General features: G+C 53.1%; 2 protein-coding genes across 3 annotated transcripts in view; one reads left to right on the plus strand and one right to left on the minus strand.

The window, feature by feature from the left end:
- LOC133356208 (regulator of G-protein signaling 7-like) overlaps window positions 1–3,703 on the plus strand; it is a 56,264-nt gene extending 52,561 nt beyond the window's left edge. The window contains exons 8-10 of the mRNA XM_061573585.1: window positions 1,147–1,328; window positions 1,866–1,956; window positions 3,655–3,703. Of these exons, the coding sequence (XP_061429569.1) occupies window positions 1,147–1,328; window positions 1,866–1,956; window positions 3,655–3,703 (322 nt within the window). The remainder of the gene's footprint in view (window positions 1–1,146; window positions 1,329–1,865; window positions 1,957–3,654) is intronic.
- A 15,863-nt stretch (window positions 3,704–19,566) lies between these two features.
- LOC133356366 (zinc finger protein neuro-d4-like) overlaps window positions 19,567–22,500 on the minus strand; it is an 8,504-nt gene continuing 5,570 nt past the window's right edge. For both annotated transcript variants that reach the window (XM_061573846.1, XM_061573845.1), the window contains exon 3: window positions 19,567–22,164. In XM_061573846.1, the coding sequence (XP_061429830.1) occupies window positions 22,094–22,164 (71 nt within the window). In that variant the 3' untranslated portion in view covers window positions 19,567–22,093. The remainder of the gene's footprint in view (window positions 22,165–22,500) is intronic.

Genomic DNA, 22,500 nt, shown 5'->3' on the forward strand with positions numbered 1-22,500 from the left:
GTTTGCGGTGTCTCTCTCTCTCTCCCCGTGGTCGCGTGGATTTTTCTCCGGGTCCTCTGCTTTTGTCCGTCCACATTTAGAATCGACATCGTGCGTTTGAGGTATTTGGCTGCTAGAAATTTCCACACGATGATGAACTACTTCGTTGAGCTATACTTTGTGGCAAGGTCGCTTCTGAAAAAGAGGTCTGCAATTCAGTCAGCCTTACCTGGTAAAATAAACAAGATAGTTTAGTTTTAGTTAAATGCGGTTGTTCTACTGTGTTAACAGGTGTGTCGAACAGGTGAGTGTTGAGTTATTGAACAGGTGTGTTGAGTAATTGGACAGGTGTGTGAGTTATTGAACAGGTGTGTGTGAGTTATTGGACAGGTGTGTGAGTTATTGAACAGGTGTGTGTGAGTTATTGAACAGGTGTGTGTTGAGTTATTGGACAGGTGTGTGAGTTATTGAACAGGTGTGTGAGTTATTGAACAGGTGTGTGATCTGAGTAATTGGACAGGTGTGAGTCTAATACCCCTGAGACCTCCCTCTAGTGGAGGCCTTTCCACCAGCTGTGTCGTGAGCAAAGCGATTGCAGGGCTGCACCTCTCTCCATTGCCTGGTTGATTCTGCTCGTCGTTTAAAAAAATTTCCCCGTAAACATTCTGAGAAAGTTTCCCCCATTGTGTTTTGTTCTAACCCGCAGGCTAAAATGCTGACCGCCAAGAGGCTCACGAGTCTAGTCCAGTCGTCCTAGGCCCAAGGCCTGCTCGGGTCACCGAGCGCCGCCGACTTTCCGTGGCATCTGCAGAACGGGCACTTCTTTGTTTTTGTTGTTTTTGTTGTTTCCGCCATTCAAGTAACAAAACTCAACCCGGGGACCGTCGACGCTCGACGTCCGTTCCGCTGGACTCGCCGCCGATGTCTCCTCCTCCTCTTCCGATGTGAACATTGACCTCTCGGCCGCCTTTGACCCTCGCCGACCTTTGACCCTCGGGACAAAATGGGGAAGAGAGAGAGAGGGCGAGAAAAAAAAGCATTTCTCTGCCCTCCGGTCGTGCGGCGTTTCTCATGGTCGTCGTCATCATCGTCGTCGTCGTCTTCGCCATCCTCGTCGTCACGGCAGCCGTCGCCGCGCCCGTTCTCTACCGGGCCCCGCACCGACAGCGCCGCTCCGTGCCCCGGCGGGGATCAGCCGGAAGGGCTGCGGTGGTTTTTCACCGCCGGGCAAATCACGCCCCGCACGCCACTCACGAGTCGCGCCGGCCTCACCCCTCGTGCTTTCCTCGCCCCGCGGCTCAGCAACCTGCGGCTCCGGAGCCGCGTGCGGCTCTCTAAGGGACCGCCTCGTGACGTCGTTGATGAAGGACCGCCGTGTCGTATTCACCCGCAGTGCATTGTTTTATTTATTACACAAGTAACAAAAACGGCCCTCCTTGTTGTTTTGTTTTGCCGAGCCCCTGGTCTAGTGGCTGCCAGGTCAAATCCAGTCGGAGTTCGTTGTTCCACGTGATTATTGATATCATTATTATTGTTGTTGGTGTTATCGTTGTGAATTTGTACGCCGTCAACAAACTCGCGTGGACGGGAGCCGCTCGTCTCGCCAGCGTCCTGGCAGGGTTCACGCACACGGGGGGCTGGCGGGCGGAGAGCGGGACGGTGGGTGGATCCACTCTTGAGTAATTTGTTGCGCGCAACCGAGTCGATCGCGCGTGGACGTCTCTGCAACCGGTTGCGAGCCGTCGCCGTGGCCGGTCGCCCCCGCGGTGGAGAGACGCCGCCCGGCTTGTCGAGCAGGCGACCTGCCCGGAGAGGCATGCGGCGAAGTCCGCCAGAACCGCGCGCCGCTTCGTTGCGATCCCCGGACCGTTCCCCCGTGCGCTTAGACGCTCCCCCGTGTCGCACGGCCGCTCGCCTCGGGCGAGGACAGAAGATGGGCGACGGCTACTCGCGGGCGACGGTCACGTGCGAGCTACGGTCACGTGCGAGCGCGATGATGATGATGATTTCGAGATTTGAGGAGCGATTTTTGCTTTCGTGGCCCGTCGCTCGGGGTATTGGTGCCCCCCCCCGCCCCCCACCCCCGCCCCCCTGGATATTAGCCGCGTGTGGGTGGGCTTCAGGAAATGGACCTGTGGGCGGGGGGGGTAGGCTTCAGAGAGGGAGGGGGGCCCTCACCTGGGCGGCGTTTTTCCCCCTCCCCTCGACCCCCCACCCCCGAGGCCTCCGATATGTAGGCGGTAATCCCTGGTGCACAAACCCTGGGGGGGGGGTCCGTGGGGGGTGGGGGGGCCCGGGTCGCACAAACCCAGAGCCAGAGCATGGAGCTGCTGGGGCGCTTGACAATCGTTTTTCTCCCCCGGCCGTCGGCGAGCGCTTAAAAATAAACAAGCCAAAACGGCGGAGGACCGCACGCAGCACTGACACCGCCGGGGTCGCAGCGCCGCTCACAGACCACTGCCGGGCCGAGTAGACCGAGCGTGCAGCACGCACAGTGTGTGTGTGTATGCACGCGTGTGTGTGCACCGCGTGTGTGTGCACGCGTCCTTATCTAGCCTAGCCAAGCGGCGGATATCGCAGGTGCTCGCGTTTTAAAAAGGTCGTCCGCTCCCGTCGGTCTGTGGTCTAGAAGGCGCCCCCCCCCCCCGCTATGAGATTGGTCTGCTGGTCTGTTGTCCATTTGCCGATTGTTAGTGGAGGTGTAGGGGTCTGCCGGTCGAGCGTCCCGTGCCAAACCGACAATTTCAAACCAATCCCGCTGAGACGTCGGCCCAATCCGGCAGCAGCAGCGGCGCTGAAATTCTTGCTTCGATGGAAACAAATAATAATTGGGAAAAAAAAATCCGATCGGTCGCACGTCGTTTATTTCAATCGCCGCATTCTTTCCCCGGCCGACAAACTCACGGCGTTGGAGAGACTCGCCGGGCCACGCCGCCAGTGCGGGCAGCAATGGAAAAACCCGTGCCGGATTCCGATGGCCGTGCACGTCAGAGGTTCCTGCTCAGGTTCGAGGTGGTGGTGGTGGTGACGGTGGGTGTGTCCTGTAGGCCTACGGGAGCACTGAGCACGCATCGTGTCGGCTTGCGCTGCAGAGCGCGCTCGCGATCTCCACTCGGCGAATTCCGTCGCTGTGTCCGGCGGCGTTCTTCTTCATCTTCTTAGTTTTTGTGCAAACTTTTGCGAAGGTTGAGCGTTGTCAAAGTCTCCCCCTTGTGTGCAAGGGGGATGTTCTGCGGGCATTCTCGCTGAACCGCCCCACAGAAATTAACGCACCTCGGCGGATATTTTATTCAGAGAGAGGCGTAGTAGCGCCGTTGTTTTTTGAAGACGTTACTCACCGCAGAAAACCGTAGCGACACGACCGCCGCCGCTCTACGATTGCCGGCGCCAAAACTGTGCCACGTGCCCTCCCACATGGCCTTGTGGGAGAGCCTCAGTACCGATAAAGTTACTTTATTTAAGTTTTTCTTTTTCTTTTCCGATTTCGTTTTGATGACGTACACAATGTACGTCATCGGAACGGGGAAGGGTTAAACTCACCCCCCCCCCTGCCCCACACACTTCTAGGAACAAAATTATTAATTCTTTCTCGGCCACGTGACACTTTGCCGTGCAGCTTGTAGCGTCAGGAGGTTTGGCCTCCGCCCCCGGGCGGAGCTGTCGAGGTGTGCGCAGATGGTGCAACTGCACCGGGCCCCACGGGCTGGAGGAGCCCATGGGTTAGAGGAGGCCCACGGACCGGAGGAGGCCGAGAGGCCAGAGTGGGCCCAGGCGCCAGGCTCCACAAGAAGGGAGACATTCAGAGAGAATTGCACCAGGGCACATTGCCAACCACGCTGCACCACGTTGATATTGCCGTGTCTGTCTCTCTCTCTGTCTGTCTATGAAGAGTCTCTGTCTGCTCACGACTGGCGTACACGCGTAAGGGCTGCTGTGACACGCACATAAGTGTGCGAGTGTGTGTGTGTATGTGCGATCGCTCGCGCGTGCGCTGATGAGGATGGTGATGGTGATTCGCAGAGCGTTCCACCACTTGATCAGGCGTTTGGACCTCTGGAGGTTTTACCGGCGGGGCCACGCCGGTGTTTTACTTGGGGCCATTTAAGTGCCACCCCCCCCCCTCACCCACAAGTTTCCCGGGGCGTTAGGTTGAAGCGCCGCGCGTCGATGTCGCTCGCTCCGCGGTGAAACGTCGCCCCGGCGTTTCCATCGCGTTTGCTCGGCTTGGTTTGCACGCGACCAGGGATACCTTGCGCACACACACACAGTGCACACACGCACACGCACGCAAGCACACACGCACGCAAGCACACGCGCACGCCAGCGCGACTGGGCGCGCACGCACGCGGCCAGCGCGCCGCGCTACTATCCCAACCACCCAGAGTTCGATTCCCACTCACGGCCAACAGTGGTGACGATTATCCGAACCTGTCCTGGGCCTCCCTTAGGTCGACTCAGTCTAAAAGGACTGTCTGGTGCGTTGTGTAAACATCGGCACGGGGGAGACAAAGGCGGCCGGGCGTGATGCTGGCCACCCACCCCCCCCCCGTGTACCTTGCCGGCCTTCATAGGTGCTGCTCGCTAACAGCAATTGCGCCCAACAGTCTGTTAAGGCTACACGGGTGATCTTTGTCGTTGTGTGCCAAATGGTGGTGAAAATAAAAATGCGTCGTGGAAGTGAAAGGCAGTTTCGTCCCGTTGGACATCGTCAGTGGTTTCCTAAAAGCGTTTCTTAAAAAAAAATGACCGCATCGGTTTCGCTCGCACTACGTCTCATCAGCAATCCGCGGACCTGTTCAACCGTCCACCGTGGTTACCAGGCACCGACGATTGCGTTGATTCATCGCTAAATGTTAGTTCTCGCGATACGCGTGTCGAAGCGTTCACTGTAATCAATCATTTGCGATGTATGCAAATTGTATGCACCGAATATGCTCACGTTGTATAATTCGGCAAACCGAGTGAGCCCCGATGTCATTGAGACGCCAATGTCGCGCGACAAAAATGAGAGTCGATGCCACAATCGCATGGAAACCCTGATTCGTGACGTCACGGTTGCATGGCAACCCTGAATCTATACGTCACAAACGCATGGCGACCCTGAATCGTGACGTCACAATACAGGGTTTGCCACGCGATTTATCGTGAGTGGAGCGCATCGGTTCGTCCGGAATTTGTACCGTTCGTTAAAATTATGGGTTTGCACATTATTTATTGACAAAGAATGCGACAGGGCCTTGAAAAGAAAAACGCGTCCATTTTGCGTCTATGCACGAGGTGTTGATTTTCCTATTCCCGTCCAATTATCCATTCTTACCTCTCTTGGCCTCCCTGTGTCCCATGAAGTAAGGGCCATTTTGTTTCGTCTGGACTGCCGCGCACAGCGGTGTCATTGACGACGCGCCGACGAGGTTTTTAACTTCCTGCAAGGCGGAATGAACAACAAAAAACCGGACATTTAAAATGTCATCGACCGAAATCGACTCGTCGTTGTTGTTGTTGTTGCTGTGTGAGTTTACCTTGCGTCAATGCGTCCGTGCAGTCGCGTTGATTTTTAAATCTTTGCAGTCCTTGAACGCAACTCAGGTCTGACCTTGAGCTAAGCCCACGTGACCCGGCACGGCACCGTTTGTCCATCCACTGCTGGATGAAGGCCTTGCCAAGCCGGCACATTCGTCGACCTTCTTGCGACGTAACGAAGCGTCCGAGCTCGCACGAGTTGATTTCATCGCTTCGTCTCCAATGTGGACGCGACCTCGCAGCCGTTCCAATCCTCGGCTGCCATTTGTACCACGGTGGCTATGAGATGTTAACTACCTCGCCTGGTATACAGGAGGTCGTGAGTTCGATCCCGACCATGACGCCTGCTGTATATTTGGAGTATGCGTGTCTCTCTCTCATCATCACCACGGTGGCTATGAGATGTTAACTATCTCGCCTGGTATACAGGGGGTCATCGGTTCGATCCCGACCCTGACACCTGCTGTATATTTGGAGTCTGCGTGTCTCTCTCTCTCTCTGTCATCATCACCACGGTGGCTATGAGATGTTAACTATCTCGCCTGGTATACAGGGGGTCATCGGTTCGATCCCGACCCTGACGCCTGCTGTATATTTGGAGTCTGCGTGTCTCTCTCTGTCATCATCACCACGGTGGCTATGAGATGTTAACTATCTCGCCTGGTATACAGGAGGTCATCGGTTCGATCCCGACCCTGACACCTGCTGTATATTTGGAGTTTGCGTGTCTATCATCATCACCACGGTGGCTAGGATATATTAACTATCTCGCCTGGTATATACAGGAGGTCATCGGTTCGATCCCGACCCTGACGCCTGCTGTATATTTGGAGTTTGCATGTTCTCCCTGTGGTCGTGTGGATTTTTCTCCGGGTTCTCTGGTTTTTCCCTCCACATTTAGAATCAACAACACGCGTTTAGAGTATTTGGCTGCAATACATTTCCACGTGATAAGCCACTTCGTTGAGCTATCATTTATGAGAGCCAGGTCGTTTCTGAAAAAGAGCTACAAAGCTCAGTGGGATTTCGCGACCAATGTCCACAATATAGGTTTTTGGGTTAGATCGCGTAAATATGAATATGTAATCACCCCCCTTTACACGTGAAGAGCTCACGAGTGACATCATTACATCTACCCCTCTATTTAAGGCCAGAAAACTGGCTGTCGCCTGATGAATCTAGTTGTAATTACTCGCGAAACGTCGTACTCAGATTGTAAATGTTGTGGATTTGCTCTCCAACACACCGGTGTGGCTGTACTAGTGACGAATTGGCACGTTCTGTTTACGTGACAACCCTTACTGATTGCCTGTTTTGGGTGGTGGCGGGTTTAACGACACATTTATATTTACGTGATCTAACCCAAAAAAAACCTATATTATGGATAGCTCAGTGGGCTTTACCTGGTAAAATAAAAATACAAAGTTTCAGTTTAATGTTATTTTAATCATCTTACTGTCTATTGTATAATGATGAAGGGAAGTACGTGACTTTACCGAAAGAACCAAGAAGATGAATCCCTGCAGTCACGAAAGCTTTAAATCGAAATTTATCCTATTTCCATTGAAGGGCCCTATTATTGACAACGATATTGGAAATGCACAGAATGCCATTGGTCCCAACCTATAATTGTTTTGAATAATTCCTGTCTCCAAGGCCCTTTGTCAATCCACTGCTGGATGAAGGCCCCCCCCCTCCCCGTGCCAGTGTCCTGTCAATCATGGGGGGGTGTCACCGACTCGCCACCGACCCTCGACGAGTGAGGAGCGGCAAGTCCAGCTCTTAAAGCAGTGAGCGCTTGAAGGCGTTTCATCAATGTATGGATCCAGCATGTCGGATAATCCGCATCCCCGCCGATAATCGATGTAATTGTGTACTCAGTCGTCGTTGCGGGTTGGGGAGGGGGGGTGTTAGCCATACTTCACCAAAACTGAACGGGTCGTGTTTATTTGTACAAATGCCCATCGCTCGCTCCCGACATTCAAACGAGCCCTCGGCTGTATCGTCCTCGTCAATGGTTCAATGAGCCTGTGTTGGAAATTCCACATTTCTATGGCAAGGGGGATTGGTCCCTCGTTAGACAATCATTGACGCACGCATGTTGATGGGAGGGTGCGGGGGTGAAAGATCACAAACTAAACACAAAAAGCAGTTCTAAAGAAATGAGTTTGTCAATGTCGATGATGATTTAACAGTTGCATGGCTCCCAGTGGCTCCCTAATATCGGAGGGGAGAGCGTTCCAGACGGCCGCAGAAGCGCGTCTGAAAGCACCGCGCGATGATGCGGTGACCACCGCGGTCTTTGCTCGATGGGTGGCCGCTGATGGTTTATTGACGACTCCTTCACAGTCGTGACGACGTGAATCAGCTACTACTCATTGTCAATATTCCGATTGGAACGATGCCCCCTCTGCCCTCTGCCCGCCCCCTCTAACACCACCAACCCCACCGATTCAATGTCTTTGTGCTGTTCGCCATTTGGCGCTGTTCTCTGGTCTAACACTGGTTGAGACTAGGCCCTAACGAAGGCCGCCGTCTCTGGTGTCGACCAATCAGTCTCAAAGACAGTGCCCATGTATTAGCAGAGGATGTGTTTGTTTGCATGTTCACCACCAGTACAGCTAGTCCCCGACTTACGGCGGTCCGACTTACGATATTTCGATCTTACGACAAAATTGTAAAATATTTTACATTTCGCGTGGAAGGCAAACGCAGCAGCGTACGAGGTACGATGCTGGACGTTGGCACGCTGCCGGTACTGTAAATCGCTCTGTTTTGCTAAATTATCACCATTCTTTAAGACTCCTGGGTAGGCGAGGCCATCTTCGACTTACGATATTTTCGACTTACGATGGGGTCGTTGTCACGCATCTCCGTCGTAAGTCGCGGACTACCTGTACTTTGTGGTTAATGCGGACGTGGTTCTTGCAAAAGGTTTCTGTTTGGTGTTTTAACATCTTGACACCTCCTTTTTTATTGCCAGAAAGGGTAAACCCCAATTATTATTATTTGATACCGGCAATTAAAGGTGCCCCCCCCCCCCCCCGCATGTCACTGTCCTCATCACGATACAATACACTGGTCAACACACTTTTTCTGGCATAAGGTATTCCAACGGGTTTAAGGTAATTTTGGGGTGCTGATTCCAAACCTGGCATCAGTTTTTGTCTATCACGTCAGGTTTTTGAGATATCAAATATTGCATTTTCAATAAAAACTGCAGAAGAAAATTTTGAGATAAATGTGGATATCTACATAAAATGACATTATAAACACACTATCATAAAAATACAGCACCATATTTTAACACTAAAGCAGTCACTGACTCGCAACAACTTGCAATCATAAGTGACAGAGTTCATTTCGGGTAAAATCAATGAAAATGGGGTATGCCGATAGCGTAGAAGTGAGATGTGATGGAGCAAATCTGAGATCAGATTTGGAATCGGCACCCTGAAATTAGTTTAAAACAGCTGCAAAAGTCCAGGCCAAAAAAACACGTTTTTTTTGTTGACCAGTGGTATTGGAGCGTCACATTTCAATGTTGGTCCGTGGTGGCGCCTCTTGTGGATGTTGGGGTCACGTGTAAATGCTGTCGTGGGCTCACTCTCTCCGAAGCACCACCGGTGTGTGTGCTCAACTCGTAACGAGTCGGCCACGTTTCGTTTCTCGCGCGATTCGCGACGTGATGTATCGATGCATCGTTCCACACCCCCCCCCCCAACCTCCGAGTGAATGTTACAAACAAAAACATTATTTTCCAGCCTTCTATAAATGTATAAACTGCTGGATGAAGATCTCCTCCACGTAGTGACGATGCTGAGTGAATCTGGACTTGGCCCCCCAAGCTCCAATCCTCGATGTCCACCTCGGTGGTTATGTCCTGCCTGTTTTCCAGTGTGCCCGTCCCCGCCACACACGCCTGATGATTGGTAAACAAGGTAACGCGCGCACAGGAGTCACGTGTGGAATGTGGAGTCTGGGGGAGCGCTGGATCTTGCTTGGCTCTCGCTGTTGGTGGAGCTGAGACTGCGGTGGTAATTCCACATTCCCATGCCAGTGCCCAGTCCGTCCTTAGCAAGCAGATTGTTGAGTCCTAAAGAACAATACCGGACAGTGTTTGGCAGTGTACTTCTCTGAAAAGTTGGTAAATGTGCTAAAACGTTATCTTTTGAAATGTATACAAATCGATATCTATTTAGCGAAATGAATTTTTTGAGAACCAATGCGATATTTTATTTTCGGATTCTAAATCGTTCAAGACGCAGAAACTCACGTGGATTTTTCCGCCCAAAGCACGCCGACTAAAGTTTATCACGCGGCAAATATCATCCATAAGAGGGTGTTGTTTGTTTGTTAGAACGCGTAAATATAAGTACAAATCTGGCTGCTGTCCGCCTGATGATGCCGGTTGTAATTCCTGGCGAAACGTCGTGCTCAGATTGTAAATGTTGTGGATTTTCTCTCCGACTCACAACCGGTTAGTGCTGTACTAGTATACTACACTATACACTACACTAGTGCTGTACTAGTATACTACACGATACACTACACTATACACTAGTGCTGTACTCGTGACGAATTGGCCACGTTCTGTTTACGTGACACAACCTCACTGATTGGCCGTGTCGGGTGGTGGCGGGTTTAACGACACATTTATATATTTACGCGATCTAACCCAACAGCAAAAAAACCTCGTGGACGTCGAGCACACGACCAGGGAACGCCGCTACCAGTGGCGTGTTGAACAGCGTGGGGGGGGGCCTTGCCCCCCAAAGCTACGAGTTGGGGGGCGGGGGGGGAGCCTTGACAACCGCCGTGATGAGATGCGTTTTCAACAGCAGCGTGTAAACACACGCACAACACGATGCGTGACGTAGGCAAGATGATCCACGATTGCAGCCTCGGGTGCGACCGTGCGAGACAAATCACACAAAATTGGGGTCCCCACCACCTAAACCCCATTGCCGTAGCCCCCCCCCCCCCCCCGAGCTGCTAATGTAATTTACTGGTCCCTAAGGGTGCACGGAAAATCGGGACGGCTGCCCCGGGCCCCGCACTTTGCGGGGGGGGGGGGGGGGGCGCTTCAACATCACGGTGGCGTCAGATGTAATAACTTCCGCTTTAGTTGGAAGGCTTTGGTGGGGCAGGGGGTAAGGTGGGGGGGGGGGGCACACGTGGTGTGATTTGACCTGCCCCCCCCCCTCCACGAACGGCCCGCTTCACACACAAACATCCCCCACGGCTCCTCTCGCCGTGCTTGACTCTCGGCAAGTGTGGCACGAATTCGGTGTTTTGTTATTTTGTTCTGACCGGGTGGTGGACTCTGACTCGCCCGACGAATCCACCTGCACGGCCACTCACCGCCACCACCGCCAAAATGTACCCCGCGTCGCTGTGGACAGTTTTTAACTTATATCTTTTTTAAAGCGCAGTTAAGCAAAAAAAAATTATAATCAGGAGATGGGAAAATCAATATTTTTCGACCGCTGTGAATGGCTTATTACATGTTGTTAAGTGTCACTTGATAAAACTGTAATCGTCCCACGTTCCTTACCGTCTCATTATGATGTCATTTCACAGCCCAGCTGATACACTCACCCACCCCCCCCCCCCCCCAGGGCTTGACTTCTCTTAGAACATTTTCTGTTAACCGCCTCCAACAACCACCGCGACCTGTCCCCGGGGGGCACGGCCACACTTTCCCGCGGGAAATATTTTCAGTCGCTCACAGCCTCCGGACCGCCGTGAAATCAAGCCCTGCTTTTTATGTCCCCGAAGTGACAGCGAACGTTACCTGATGCGACGCCGTGTCGGTCACTCTCCACCCTCCTGCCCGGGTGCGTCGTGCTGTAACCGTGCTTACTCCGCTATCACCGCGAATAAAACATCGCGCTCGTGGTGGCAACTTCCCCGTGTCCGTCACTTTTATCCGAGACCTCTCGACCCCCCCCCATCCGTCCGTCCGTCGTTTCCATTCCCCCAGGGGCCGTAGTTTGTTTGTGGGGTAGCGTGGTGGGGATGCCTTCCCCCGATGTTTGTTCGCTGTGTCTGAAAATCGAGCCGAGGCATGCACGTGCATATTACATGACCCGACATTGCGGACGGGTCCGAAGATTTTAGGCGTTCCGATTGGTCCGAAAGTGTTTCGCGTCACAGGCGGGCGATGTGTTACGTCACTTCCGTGCTCTTGCTGCCACGTGGTGTCGGGTGACTTTTGTTCGCAGGAAGTTGTGAATTATGCGATATAAATTATTTTTATTATTTTATTATTTCCCTTCTCCGTGACTTTACCGAAAGAACAAAGAATATAAATATTCATACCTTATATATTTATTTACTTACCTTGGACCCCGGATGCCACCGTCACTGAGTCACGGTGCTGTGACGAGCGCGACTGTTCAACGGGCCGATACCTGAACCGGTTCTCGACTCCCAAGAGACGAGACGGGGGAACTCGCGAGAGAAAGAGAGGGGGGGGGGGTCTTTGTGAACAAGTCGTGGTGGGGTTACACTTTGATGTAAAGCTTTCGTGACTGCAGGGATTCATATTCTTGGTCACGTAGAAGGGAAATAATAAAATAAAAATATATAAAACAATGAAAATTCTCACGACGTTTCGACTGCAACACAAGCAATCGTCATCCGGTGTGAAATCCACAGCAAGAAAATGTTTAAAAACATTTTCTTGTGTTGCAGTCGAAACGTCGTGAGAATTTTTATTGTTTTATATTTGTATTATTTTATTATTTCCCTTCTACGTGACTTGATTTCACACCTGATGATGATTGCTTGTGTTGCAATCGAAACGTCGTGACAATTTTTATTTTTTATATGTTTATTATTTTATTATTTCCCTTCTACGTGACTTTACCGAAAGAACCAAGAATATGTGGTGGGGTTGTTCGGGTTGGGAGTTGAGTCTCCGTCCACTGCGAGGGAGGTGGGGGGGGAGGTGGGAGGGAGGGAGGTCGGGGGGGCAGGGGAATTCGAGATCCCCCTGGGCCGCCGGCCCGGGGCGCAAAGGCCGGCGGTCATCCCAGGGTCAGAGCGTGGCGAGCGAGGTCACCGCTGAGTCGAGGGGGGGGGGGCACGATCAGTGGATCTCTGACGACGCCTGGCCATGCTACTGCTTCCCGTGGCTTTTCGTGGCGTGCGGCGAGACTGAGGCGCTGGTGAGCCACCGCTGGTGAGACGTGGAAACCTCCAGCGCGGTGTTCTTCATTGTTAGGCCCCGCAGCCCCCGGTGGCCTTTAGTGAGGCCTCCCGGTGACCTTTAGTGAGGCCCCCCGGTGACCTTTAGTGAGGCCCCCCGGTGACCTTTAGTGAGGCCCCCCGGTGGCCTTTAGTTAGGCCCCTGGTGGCCTTTAGTGAGGCCTCCCGGTGGCCTTTAGTGAGGCCTCCCGGTGACCTTTAGTGAGGCCCGCCTGTGACCTTTAGTGAGGCCTCCCGGTGACCTTTAGTGAGCCCCCTGGTGACCTTTAGTGAGGCCTCCCGGTGACCTTTCGTGAGGCCCCTGGTGGCCTTTAGTGAGGCCTCCCGGTGGCCTTTAGTGAGGCCTCCCGGTGGCCTTTAGTGAGGCCTCTCGGTGACCTTTAGTGAGGCCCGCCTGTGACCTTTAGTGAGGCCTCCCGGTGGCCTTTAGTGAGGCCCCCCGGTGACCTTTAGTGAGGCCCCTGGTGGCCTTTAGTGAGGCCCCCCGGTGGCCTTTAGTTAGGCCCCCCGGTGACCTTTAGTGAGGCCTCCCGGTGACCTTTAGTGAGGCCCCCCGGTGACCTTTAGTGAGGCCCCCCGGTGACCTTTAGTGAGGCCCCTGGTGGCCTTTAGTGAGGCCCCCCGGTGGCCTTTAGTGAGGCCCCCCGGTGACCTTTAGTGAGGCCCCCAGTGACCTTTAGTGAGGCCTCCTGGTGACCTTTAGTGAGGCCCCCCGGTGACCTTTAGTGAGGCCCCCCGGTGACCTTTAGTGAGGCCTCCTGGTGACCTTTAGTGAGGCCCCCCGGTGACCTTTAGTGAGGCCTCCCGGTGACCTTTAGTGAGCCCCCTGGTGACCTTTAGTGAGGCCTCCCGGTGACCTTTCGTGAGGCCCCTGGTGGCCTTTAGTGAGGCCTCCCGGTGACCTTTAGTGAGGCCCCCCGGTGACCTTTAGTGAGGCCTCCCGGTGACCTTTCGTGAGGCCCCTGGTGGCCTTTAGTGAGGCCTCCCGGTGGCCTTTAGTGAGGCCTCCCGGTGACCTTTAGTGAGCCCCCTGGTGACCTTTAGTGAGGCCTCCCGGTGACCTTTCGTGAGGCCCCTGGTGGCCTTTAGTGAGGCCTCCCGGTGACCTTTAGTGAGGCCCCCCGGTGACCTTTAGTGAGGCCTCCCGGTGACCTTTCGTGAGGCCCCTGGTGGCCTTTAGTGAGGCCTCCCGGTGGCCTTTAGTGAGGCCCCCCGGTGACCTTTAGTGAAGCCTCCCGGTGGCCTTTAGTGAGGCCTCCCGGTGACCTTTCGTGAGGCCCCTGGTGACCTTTAGTGAGGCCTCCCGGTGACCTTTCGTGAGGCCCCTGGTGGCCTTTAGTGAGGCCTCCCGGTGGCCTTTAGTGAGGCCTCCCGGTGACCTTTAGTGAGCCCCCTGGTGACCTTTAGTGAGGCCTCCCGGTGACCTTTCGTGAGGCCCCTGGTGGCCTTTAGTGAGGCCTCCCGGTGGCCTTTAGTGAGGCCCCCCGGTGACCTTTAGTGAAGCCTCCCGGTGGCCTTTAGTGAGGCCTCCCGGTGACCTTTCGTGAGGCCCCTAGTGGCTTTTAGTGAGGCCTCTCAGTGACCTTTAGTGAGGCCCCCCGGTGACCTTTAGTGAGGCCTCCCAGTGACCTTTAGTGAGGCCCCTGGTGGCCTTTAGTGAGGCCTCTCGGTGACCTTTAGTGAGGTCTCCCAGTGACCTTTAGTGAGGCCTCCCGGTGACCTTCAGTGAGGCCCCCCGGTGACCTTTAGTGAGGCCTCCCGGTGGCCTTTAGTGAGGCCCCTGGTGGCCTTTAGTGAGGCCTCTCGGTGACCTTTAGTGAGGCCTCCCGGTGACCTTTAGTGAGGCCTCCCGGTGGCCTTTAGTGAGGCCTCCCGGTGGCCTTTAGTGAGGCCCCTGGTGGCCTTTAGTGAGGCCTCTCGGTGACCTTTAGTGAGGCCTCCCGGTGGCCTTTAGTGAGGCCTCCTGGTGGCCTTTAGTGAGGCCTCTCGGTGACCTTTAGTGAGGCCCCTGGTGGCCTTTAGTGAGGCCCCCCGGTTTGAGAAATGTGACATCACATCAAAATGCGCTACTTTAAATATAAACAACACGTTCTACTTGATTAAATATAATTGTTATAACACAAATTTTGATAAATTTTCATTATTAGCTATTTTATTATTTAAATTTACTAAGGTCACCTTTTATTTATTCCATGAAGGAGCATTTAGCTTCTCCATGGGAGAATGGAGAAACGCAATTTTTTTGAATGATTGTTATTAAACATTTTGCTTCTAATGATTCTACCAGGGCTTTTCATTCTTTGGAATGAATATATGATTGTTATAATTGTACTCTGCATTTTGCTTTGTTCTACTATGAAGTTTCAAGTATTATTTTAGTCATAATTACTTATATTTGATAATTATAAGATAGTTTCACGTTGCATTTTTTCAAGTGAATTTTGTGCAAAATTTCAGCTTTTTTAATACGTGTTTTCTCCTACAACATCAGAGTGCAGCGCCACATTAAATACGCACTACAATGACAATAGTTTAAAGTGATTTGAAGCATGTTTTATTTATAAAATGGAAATATGGTTGGGGGGGGGGCAGAGCTTTGTGACGTCATATTTGAGGGGGGGTCTGACTTTTTGTGACGCCGTGTGACGTCATTTATGGACGGTCCCAAAGGCGGCAGGGCGTGGTGCTGGCCACCCACTCCCTCGTGTGCCACAGTGCCAGCCCTCGGTGGTGCTGCTCGCTAACAGCACTTGCCCCGACGGTCTGTGAAGGCTACACGGGGGATCTTTGTCTTCTTTGGAGTGGTGGGTTTCCGGATCACGGCCACCGGCCAACACGGGCGACGATTACCACCTCCCTTTAGGTCGGCTCGGCCTCAAGTGAGCGAGCTTTGCGCGGCGGGGTGTCCTAAGCTAAACATCGGCACTGGGGGAGACAAAGGCGGCCGGGCGCGGTGCCGGCCACAACCACCCCCACGTGAGCCGTATTCGTGGGTGCTGCACGCCGGCTGCACTTGCCCCAAACGGCCCATTGAAGGCTACACGGGGGACCTTTGTCTTCTGCGGGTCACCACAGCGCCATAACTCTGTGCCATTTGGCAAAGCGCGCTCGGAATGAAGTGCGCGGAGTAGGGGGGGGGGCAACACCACGTGACCGCGTTATAGAACACGTGACACATCGACGGAGAAGCGTGCAGGACGATGTCAAGCCAGTCGAGCCGCGGCACACGGCTGGGTCTGGCTCGTGACCTCCTCCTGCACCTAGCCTGGTACAGCAGTCAACCCATGACACTGGCTGGGTCTGGCCCATGACCTCCTGCCAGCAGCGAGCCTACGACACTTCACACGTTACGGCCACAAAGTGCACCTAGCCTGGCACACAGGTGTCGTGGCCACTTAGAGACCCCGAGGCCGTGAACTATCGTGGGCCGTGCGATGTTGGAGGCCAGTGAGCGCGGCTTCTCTCGTTTGTCTTTGTTGCTTCAAGAAATGAGTGCGGAGATGTGTGTGTTTTTTGGTGAATTCACCCTGCGTTGAAATACACCCGTCAATGTCACGCAAATGCACGTCTCGGACGACTTCAATGTTTGGTCGTTGTTTTGCGACGCGCTATGTGCACACTCCAACCTCCTCTTGTTGTCACCCTGAGGCCCCCCTATCAGGCCCTCGGTCCGGGCCGTGTCTGCGGGGCGTTCGCGACGGGACCCGGCGCCACGACACGGAACCTCCGCCGCCCCCTGTATGTCCCTCCAACGCCGCCTCCCTTCTTCCCACCATGAAGAATCAAGTGGGAAATTGTCGCAAGTTTACTCGACAATTTCAGCGCTTCTCCTCGCACCCCCCCTCCACCTGCCCCCCCCCCCCGACTCTTTGCACTGATCCACAGGTGCGGTTCGTCCTCCACCAAGCAGCTGGTGATGAGAAATTATTTTTCAAATAAAAAATTTTTTCTACAAATTGTTTTGTTGCGTTTAAACATTTTTCCAAAATGGTCTCGCCACTGCTAAGGCGTCCGAGTGAGAGATTCCCCTTCCTTCATTGCGATTAGCTTCGAGCATTTCAGCCACGCCGTTTGAGACGCCATTCAGGGCGGTGAAAATGGCGCCCATGGCTGTAATGACGACGTCACAAGGCGAAGTTGCGCTGCGTCAATACAGCAGCAGGCCACGGCTTCCGGCAGTGTCGAAGATGTGGTGTCGGGTGGATTTGAGGGTTGAGAGTCATGGGGACAGTATTTGAGAGCTTTGTTATTTTGTTTCGTATTCATATTCTTGGTTTTTTCGGTAAAGTCACGTAGAAGGGAAATAAAAAATAAAAAAAACATAATTCTCACGACGTTTCGGCCACAACACAAGCAGCCGTCCTCAGGTGAAAAAACAGCTGTCGGAAAGACGGCGCTCCAATGATAGCTCTGTTCTTCACCTGGGGACGGCTGCTTGTGTTGTGGCCGAAACGTCGTGAGAATTTTATTTTAGTATGTTTTATTATTATATTATTTCCCTTCTACGTGACTTTACCGAAAGAACCAAGCATATGAATCCCTGCAGTCACGAAAGCTTTAAATCGAAATTGTTTCGTATTGTTTATAAAAGTCTACCGTTGATAGATAACACAGTTGCATCACTTTCACGGGATGCTAATAACACGACGAGGTTTTTCTTAATTAGGACACCGTCTCTTCAGAGGTCACTCAGCCCCACCTAGTGGAGATGTCACGAGGTACAGCGGGATGTGTCAGATAAGTTCTCTGGCACGGCCCTCTCTCCCTCTCGCTCCCGATCTGTTTCGCTCTCACACACGCCATGAGCGTGGTGAGACTCATCTACTTACGAACATTCGACTTGCGAACTTTCAGAGATACGAACAAACCTCGTCCGTACGTCCAGTTGCCTGTTTGGACCGAGAGTCGTAAGTTCAACCACCGCACAATTGATGGCGGTGGTGGCATCTACATCTGCAGAACGTGAAGAACCAGTGGCATCTACATCTACAGAAAGTGAAGAACCAGTGGCATCTACATCTGCAGAACGTGAAGAACCAGTGGCATCTACATCTACAGAAAGTGAAGAACCAGTGGCATCTACATCTGCAGAACGTGAAGAACCAGTGGCATCTACATCTGCAGAACGTGAAGACCCAGTGGCATCTACATCTGCAGAACGTGAATAACCATCTGCAGAACGTGAAGAACCAGTGGCATCTACATCTGCAGATCGTGAAGAACAGTGGCATCTACATCTGCAGAACGTGAAGAACCAGTGGCATCTCTATCTGCAGAACGTGAAGAACCAGTGGCATCTACATCTGCAGAACGTGAAGAACCAGTGGCATCTACATCTGCAGAACGTGAAGAACCAGTGGCATCTACATCTGCAGAACGTGAAGAACCAGTGGCATCTACATCTGCAGAACGTGAAGAACAGTGGCATCTACATCTGCAGAACGTGAAGAACCAGTGGCATCTCTATCTGCAGAACGTGAAGAACCAGTGGCATCTACATCTGCAGAACGTGAAGAACCAATGGCATCTACATCTGCAGAACGTGAAGAACCAGTGGCATCTACATCTGCAGAACGTGAAGAACCAGTGGCATCTACATCTGCAGAACGTGAAGAACCAGTGGCATCTACATCTGCAGAACGTGAAGAACAGTGGCATCTACATCTGCAGAACGTGAAGAACCAGTGGCATCTCTATCTGCAGAACGTGAAGAACCAGTGGCATCTACATCTGCAGAACGTGAAGAACCAGTGGCATCTACATCTGCAGAACGTGAAGAACCAGTGGCATCTACATCTGCAGAACGTGAAGAACCAGTGGCATCTACATCTACAGAACGCGAAGAACCAGTGGCATCTACATCTACAGAACGCGAAGAACCAGTGGCATCTACATCTACAGAACGTGAAGAACCAGTGGCATCTACATCTACAGAACGTGAAGAACCAGTGGCATCTACATCTGCAGAACGTGAAGAACAGTGGCATCTACATCTGCAGAACGTGAAGAACCAGTGGCATCTCTATCTGCAGAACGTGAAGAACCAGTGGCATCTACATCTGCAGAACGTGAAGAACCAGTGGCATCTACATCTGCAGAACGTGAAGAACCAGTGGCATCTACATCTGCAGAACGTGAAGAACCAGTGGCATCTACATCTACAGAACGCGAAGAACCAGTGGCATCTACATCTACAGAACGCGAAGAACCAGTGGCATCTACATCTACAGAACGTGAAGAACCAGTGGCATCTACATCTACAGAACGTGAAGAACCAGTGGCATCTACATCTGCAGAACGTGACGAACCAGCAGCATCTACATCTGCAGAACGTGAAGAACCAGTGGCATCTACATCTGCAGAACGTGAAGAACCAGTGGCATCTACATCTGCAGAACGTGACGAACCAGCAGCATCTACATCTGCAGAACGTGAAAAACCAGTGGCATCTACATCTGCAGAACGTGAAGAACCAGTGGCATCTACACCTGCAGAACGTAACCAGTGGGAACTACATCTACAGAAGATTAAACAACTTTTAACGCCATTCATCCCTGTTTAGTGTACACGCCGTACAACACGTTTGGAATCGACAGGAGTAAAGTTCGGACTTACGAACAAATCACTTACGAACAGACCTCCGGAACCTAACTCGTTCGTAAGTCGAGGAGTCCATGTTACCAACTTGCATAAATATCTCAACAAGACAAAGCACGGTGGCTCTGTCCGCTAGCACGACGCGACTTGCCGTGCCGCTCCCCGTGAGCCTTGAAGTGGGGACAACCCCCCTCCAACCCCCTCCCCCCACCCCCCGGGTCGTCGTGGACAAATCGACGCGGCATCCCATGCGTAACTATTTTATTGTACAGCGGGTATCGCGCGAGCGACTGCATGCATCGCAGAAGGGGACCGTCGGGATCGTGTTTGCGGGGCTTGGCACTGCGTTTGGTTCCATACTCACCCCCCGCCACAAGTTCACACATTTGAAAGTAACAACTCCTGGCTGTCCGCCTGATGATGCTGCTTTTTGTAATTACTGACGAAACGTCACGGCTACTCGAACTGTAAACGTTGTAGTGGGTTCACTCTCCAACACACCGGCTAGTGCTCTACTAGCAACGAATTGGAACGTTTCATTTACGTGACAAACCTTACGAATTGGCCGCGTCGGGCGGTGGCGGGTTTAACGACACATTCATACTTACGCGATCTGACCCCAAAAACAACCTCTGTTATGAACGGCCGATCGATTTGACTCGAGCACACGAAACGGGATGTCGTGTACCGTGTACGGTGGTTCAGTAGTCCCGGTGAAGGCGCCCAACGTCGAGGCAACGTTGAGATGCGGTGGGGAAAACGTTGGGCCAATGTTGACATGTCGTTGTAATCATCGGACTAAGGTTGGCCCAACATTCTGTGTTTATTGGAAATCTAGTAAACATGCCAATCTAGTAAACATGCCATCCTTGGTCCAATTTTGCCATGTGGTTGTTTGTAGCCAATGTTGGCTTCCCAAATAAGCATTGAATCTTGGCCCAACGTTGGCGCATCGTTGGCTTCCCAGTAAGCATTGAACGTTGGCCCAATGTTGGCATGCGATTTGACCCGTTGGCCAAAAATTGGCCCAACGTTTGTGCACAGTTATCTGCGGTGTGACCCGCAGCGCGCTCGGTAATTCAATCCGTCCATAGATTACCGGTAATTTCTTCAAACGTGGCCTGTCGCGGGCTTTGACCGCCAAGCGACGACGCACTATAGAAGTAAAATCGTTGCATCACTCGCGAGAGTGGCTGGGGCAGGGGGGGGGGATGTCGCCAACTAAAACAACATGATGAAAAAGATGAAGAAGAGGCAGAAGAGGAAGAAGAGGAAGGGACATTTTTTGTTCGAATTCGGTAAAAAAAAACTGGACTCAATATTCCAAGAGCCACAATGCACTGCGGGTGAATAGGAGACTGGCAGCGGTGGTGCTGAATAAATAAATAAAGTCCCGGAGCCGCCGGTTGCAGAGCCGCCCGCTGTGGCTGGGGGATGAGGCCACTCGATAATGTGGAGCGGACACTTTTAATTTGGCAATCTGTGGCGTTTCGTTCGTTGAGTTGGCACAAAGATCCTCTCCCCCCCCCCCCGTGTAGCCTGTAACAGACTGTTGGGGCAAGTGCTGTTAGCGAGCACCTATTAAGGCCGGCACGGCACGCGAGGGGTGGTGGGTGGCCAGTAACCACGCCCGGCCGCCTTTGTCTCCCCAGTGGTGATGTTTACTACACACCGCACCAGGCCCAGGACCGGTTCAGAGATAATCGTCACCGGTGTTGGCCGTGAGCGGGAATCGAACTCGGGTCGCTGGGTTCGTAGCGCTAACCGCTGTGCCACCGCTCCCCATGAGTTGCCACACACAAACGCACCCACCCACGCGCACGCACGGGCAGCGCAGTAACAGACCGGCGAATTCATTTGTCTCAAAACTCACGCAATGGAAGGTGACAGCAGTGTATATACAAATAACGTCACGGAGAGCGGTCCTTAAATAGCAAACAGTGCCCTACTATACACACAGTACGGCACTGTATACCCGCGCGCGACATTTCGCCACGACGTCCGACGTTTCGCCCCCCCCCCCCCGCGTGTGTCCCAGGAGCTCTGAAGCCCCAAGAGGTGGTCGGTCAACCCACACGTCCTTGTGGGTGAAGCAATGCTCCCAGAATGCATTTCGCGGGCACAGGTCAGAGGGTGCCGAGGCCAATTAAGCGTCGGGCACGAATTGGGGCAGTTGGTCGCGTGCGAGACGGTGAGCCTGACGAACCCAGTAGACATTCCAACGTCGGCTCAACGTTGGAATGCTTTCAGTTGCTTACTGGGTTTCCAGTAAACGTACAACGTTGGCCCAACGTTTGCCCAACGTTCCAAAGTTTCCCGTGAACGTCAGCGCTTGCGTTCGAGCACGCGGTTGGAACCGTTCTAAGTTCACCGGGAAGCTCCCAGCACGTGGTTGGAACGTCGCGACGTCAACGCCGAACGACGCGCGGGGGGGGAAACCACCAGAAAAATGCGCCGGGGGGGCCGGGGGGGGGGGCTAGGGGGTGGGGGGCAGGGTGACATGGGGCGGGGGGAGGGCAGGGGGTGGACCGCCACCATTTCCACACACAGGGCCCCCCATCGCGGCGCGAGTCAAAACGGTCCCGGACGCAGCGACGGAATGCGCCGAGTGGGGGTCGCGAGCGCGCTCTGCAGCGCAAGCCGACGCGACACGTCACCACCACGACCACGAGCGAGAACCTCTCACGGCACATCAACCGGGAGGAGGGTTGACCCCTGGGACCGACGTCAGACTGTCCACGGATGGGCCGGCTGGCCGGCGTGGGCGGGCGGGCGGGCGCTCTCAAGCCTTTCCTGGGTATGCCGAGGCTTTCTCCTTCAGTTGCTCCACGCACATGTGGCAGCTCCAACTCCCTGCAAAGAATCATCGGAATATTTATTTAGACTGCGGGAGGAATCCGATGAGCTATAAAGTGTGTTCCCCCCCCCCCCACCCCCACAGATGTCCAGTAAGGGGCACGGGGTAAGAAGGTTACACCGACAATCAATATAAAAAAAACACGACAGTGGTGAAAAGTACAAGAAAGGTAAATAAAATCACCCAAACACCGACACAGACAACACTGAACCATCCCCATGTGACCTGGCCACCACAAATGATAGCACACCAAAGTGGACAAAATGCATCCATTCTAGATTTGAAGCTTTCGTGACTGCAAGGATTCATATTCTTAGGTTTTTTCGGTAAAG

This window comes from Lethenteron reissneri, chromosome 53, assembly GCF_015708825.2.
Source record: "Lethenteron reissneri isolate LAM-NWPU_2019-01 chromosome 53, ASM1570882v1, whole genome shotgun sequence".
NCBI lineage: Eukaryota > Metazoa > Chordata > Hyperoartia > Petromyzontiformes > Petromyzontidae > Lethenteron > Lethenteron reissneri.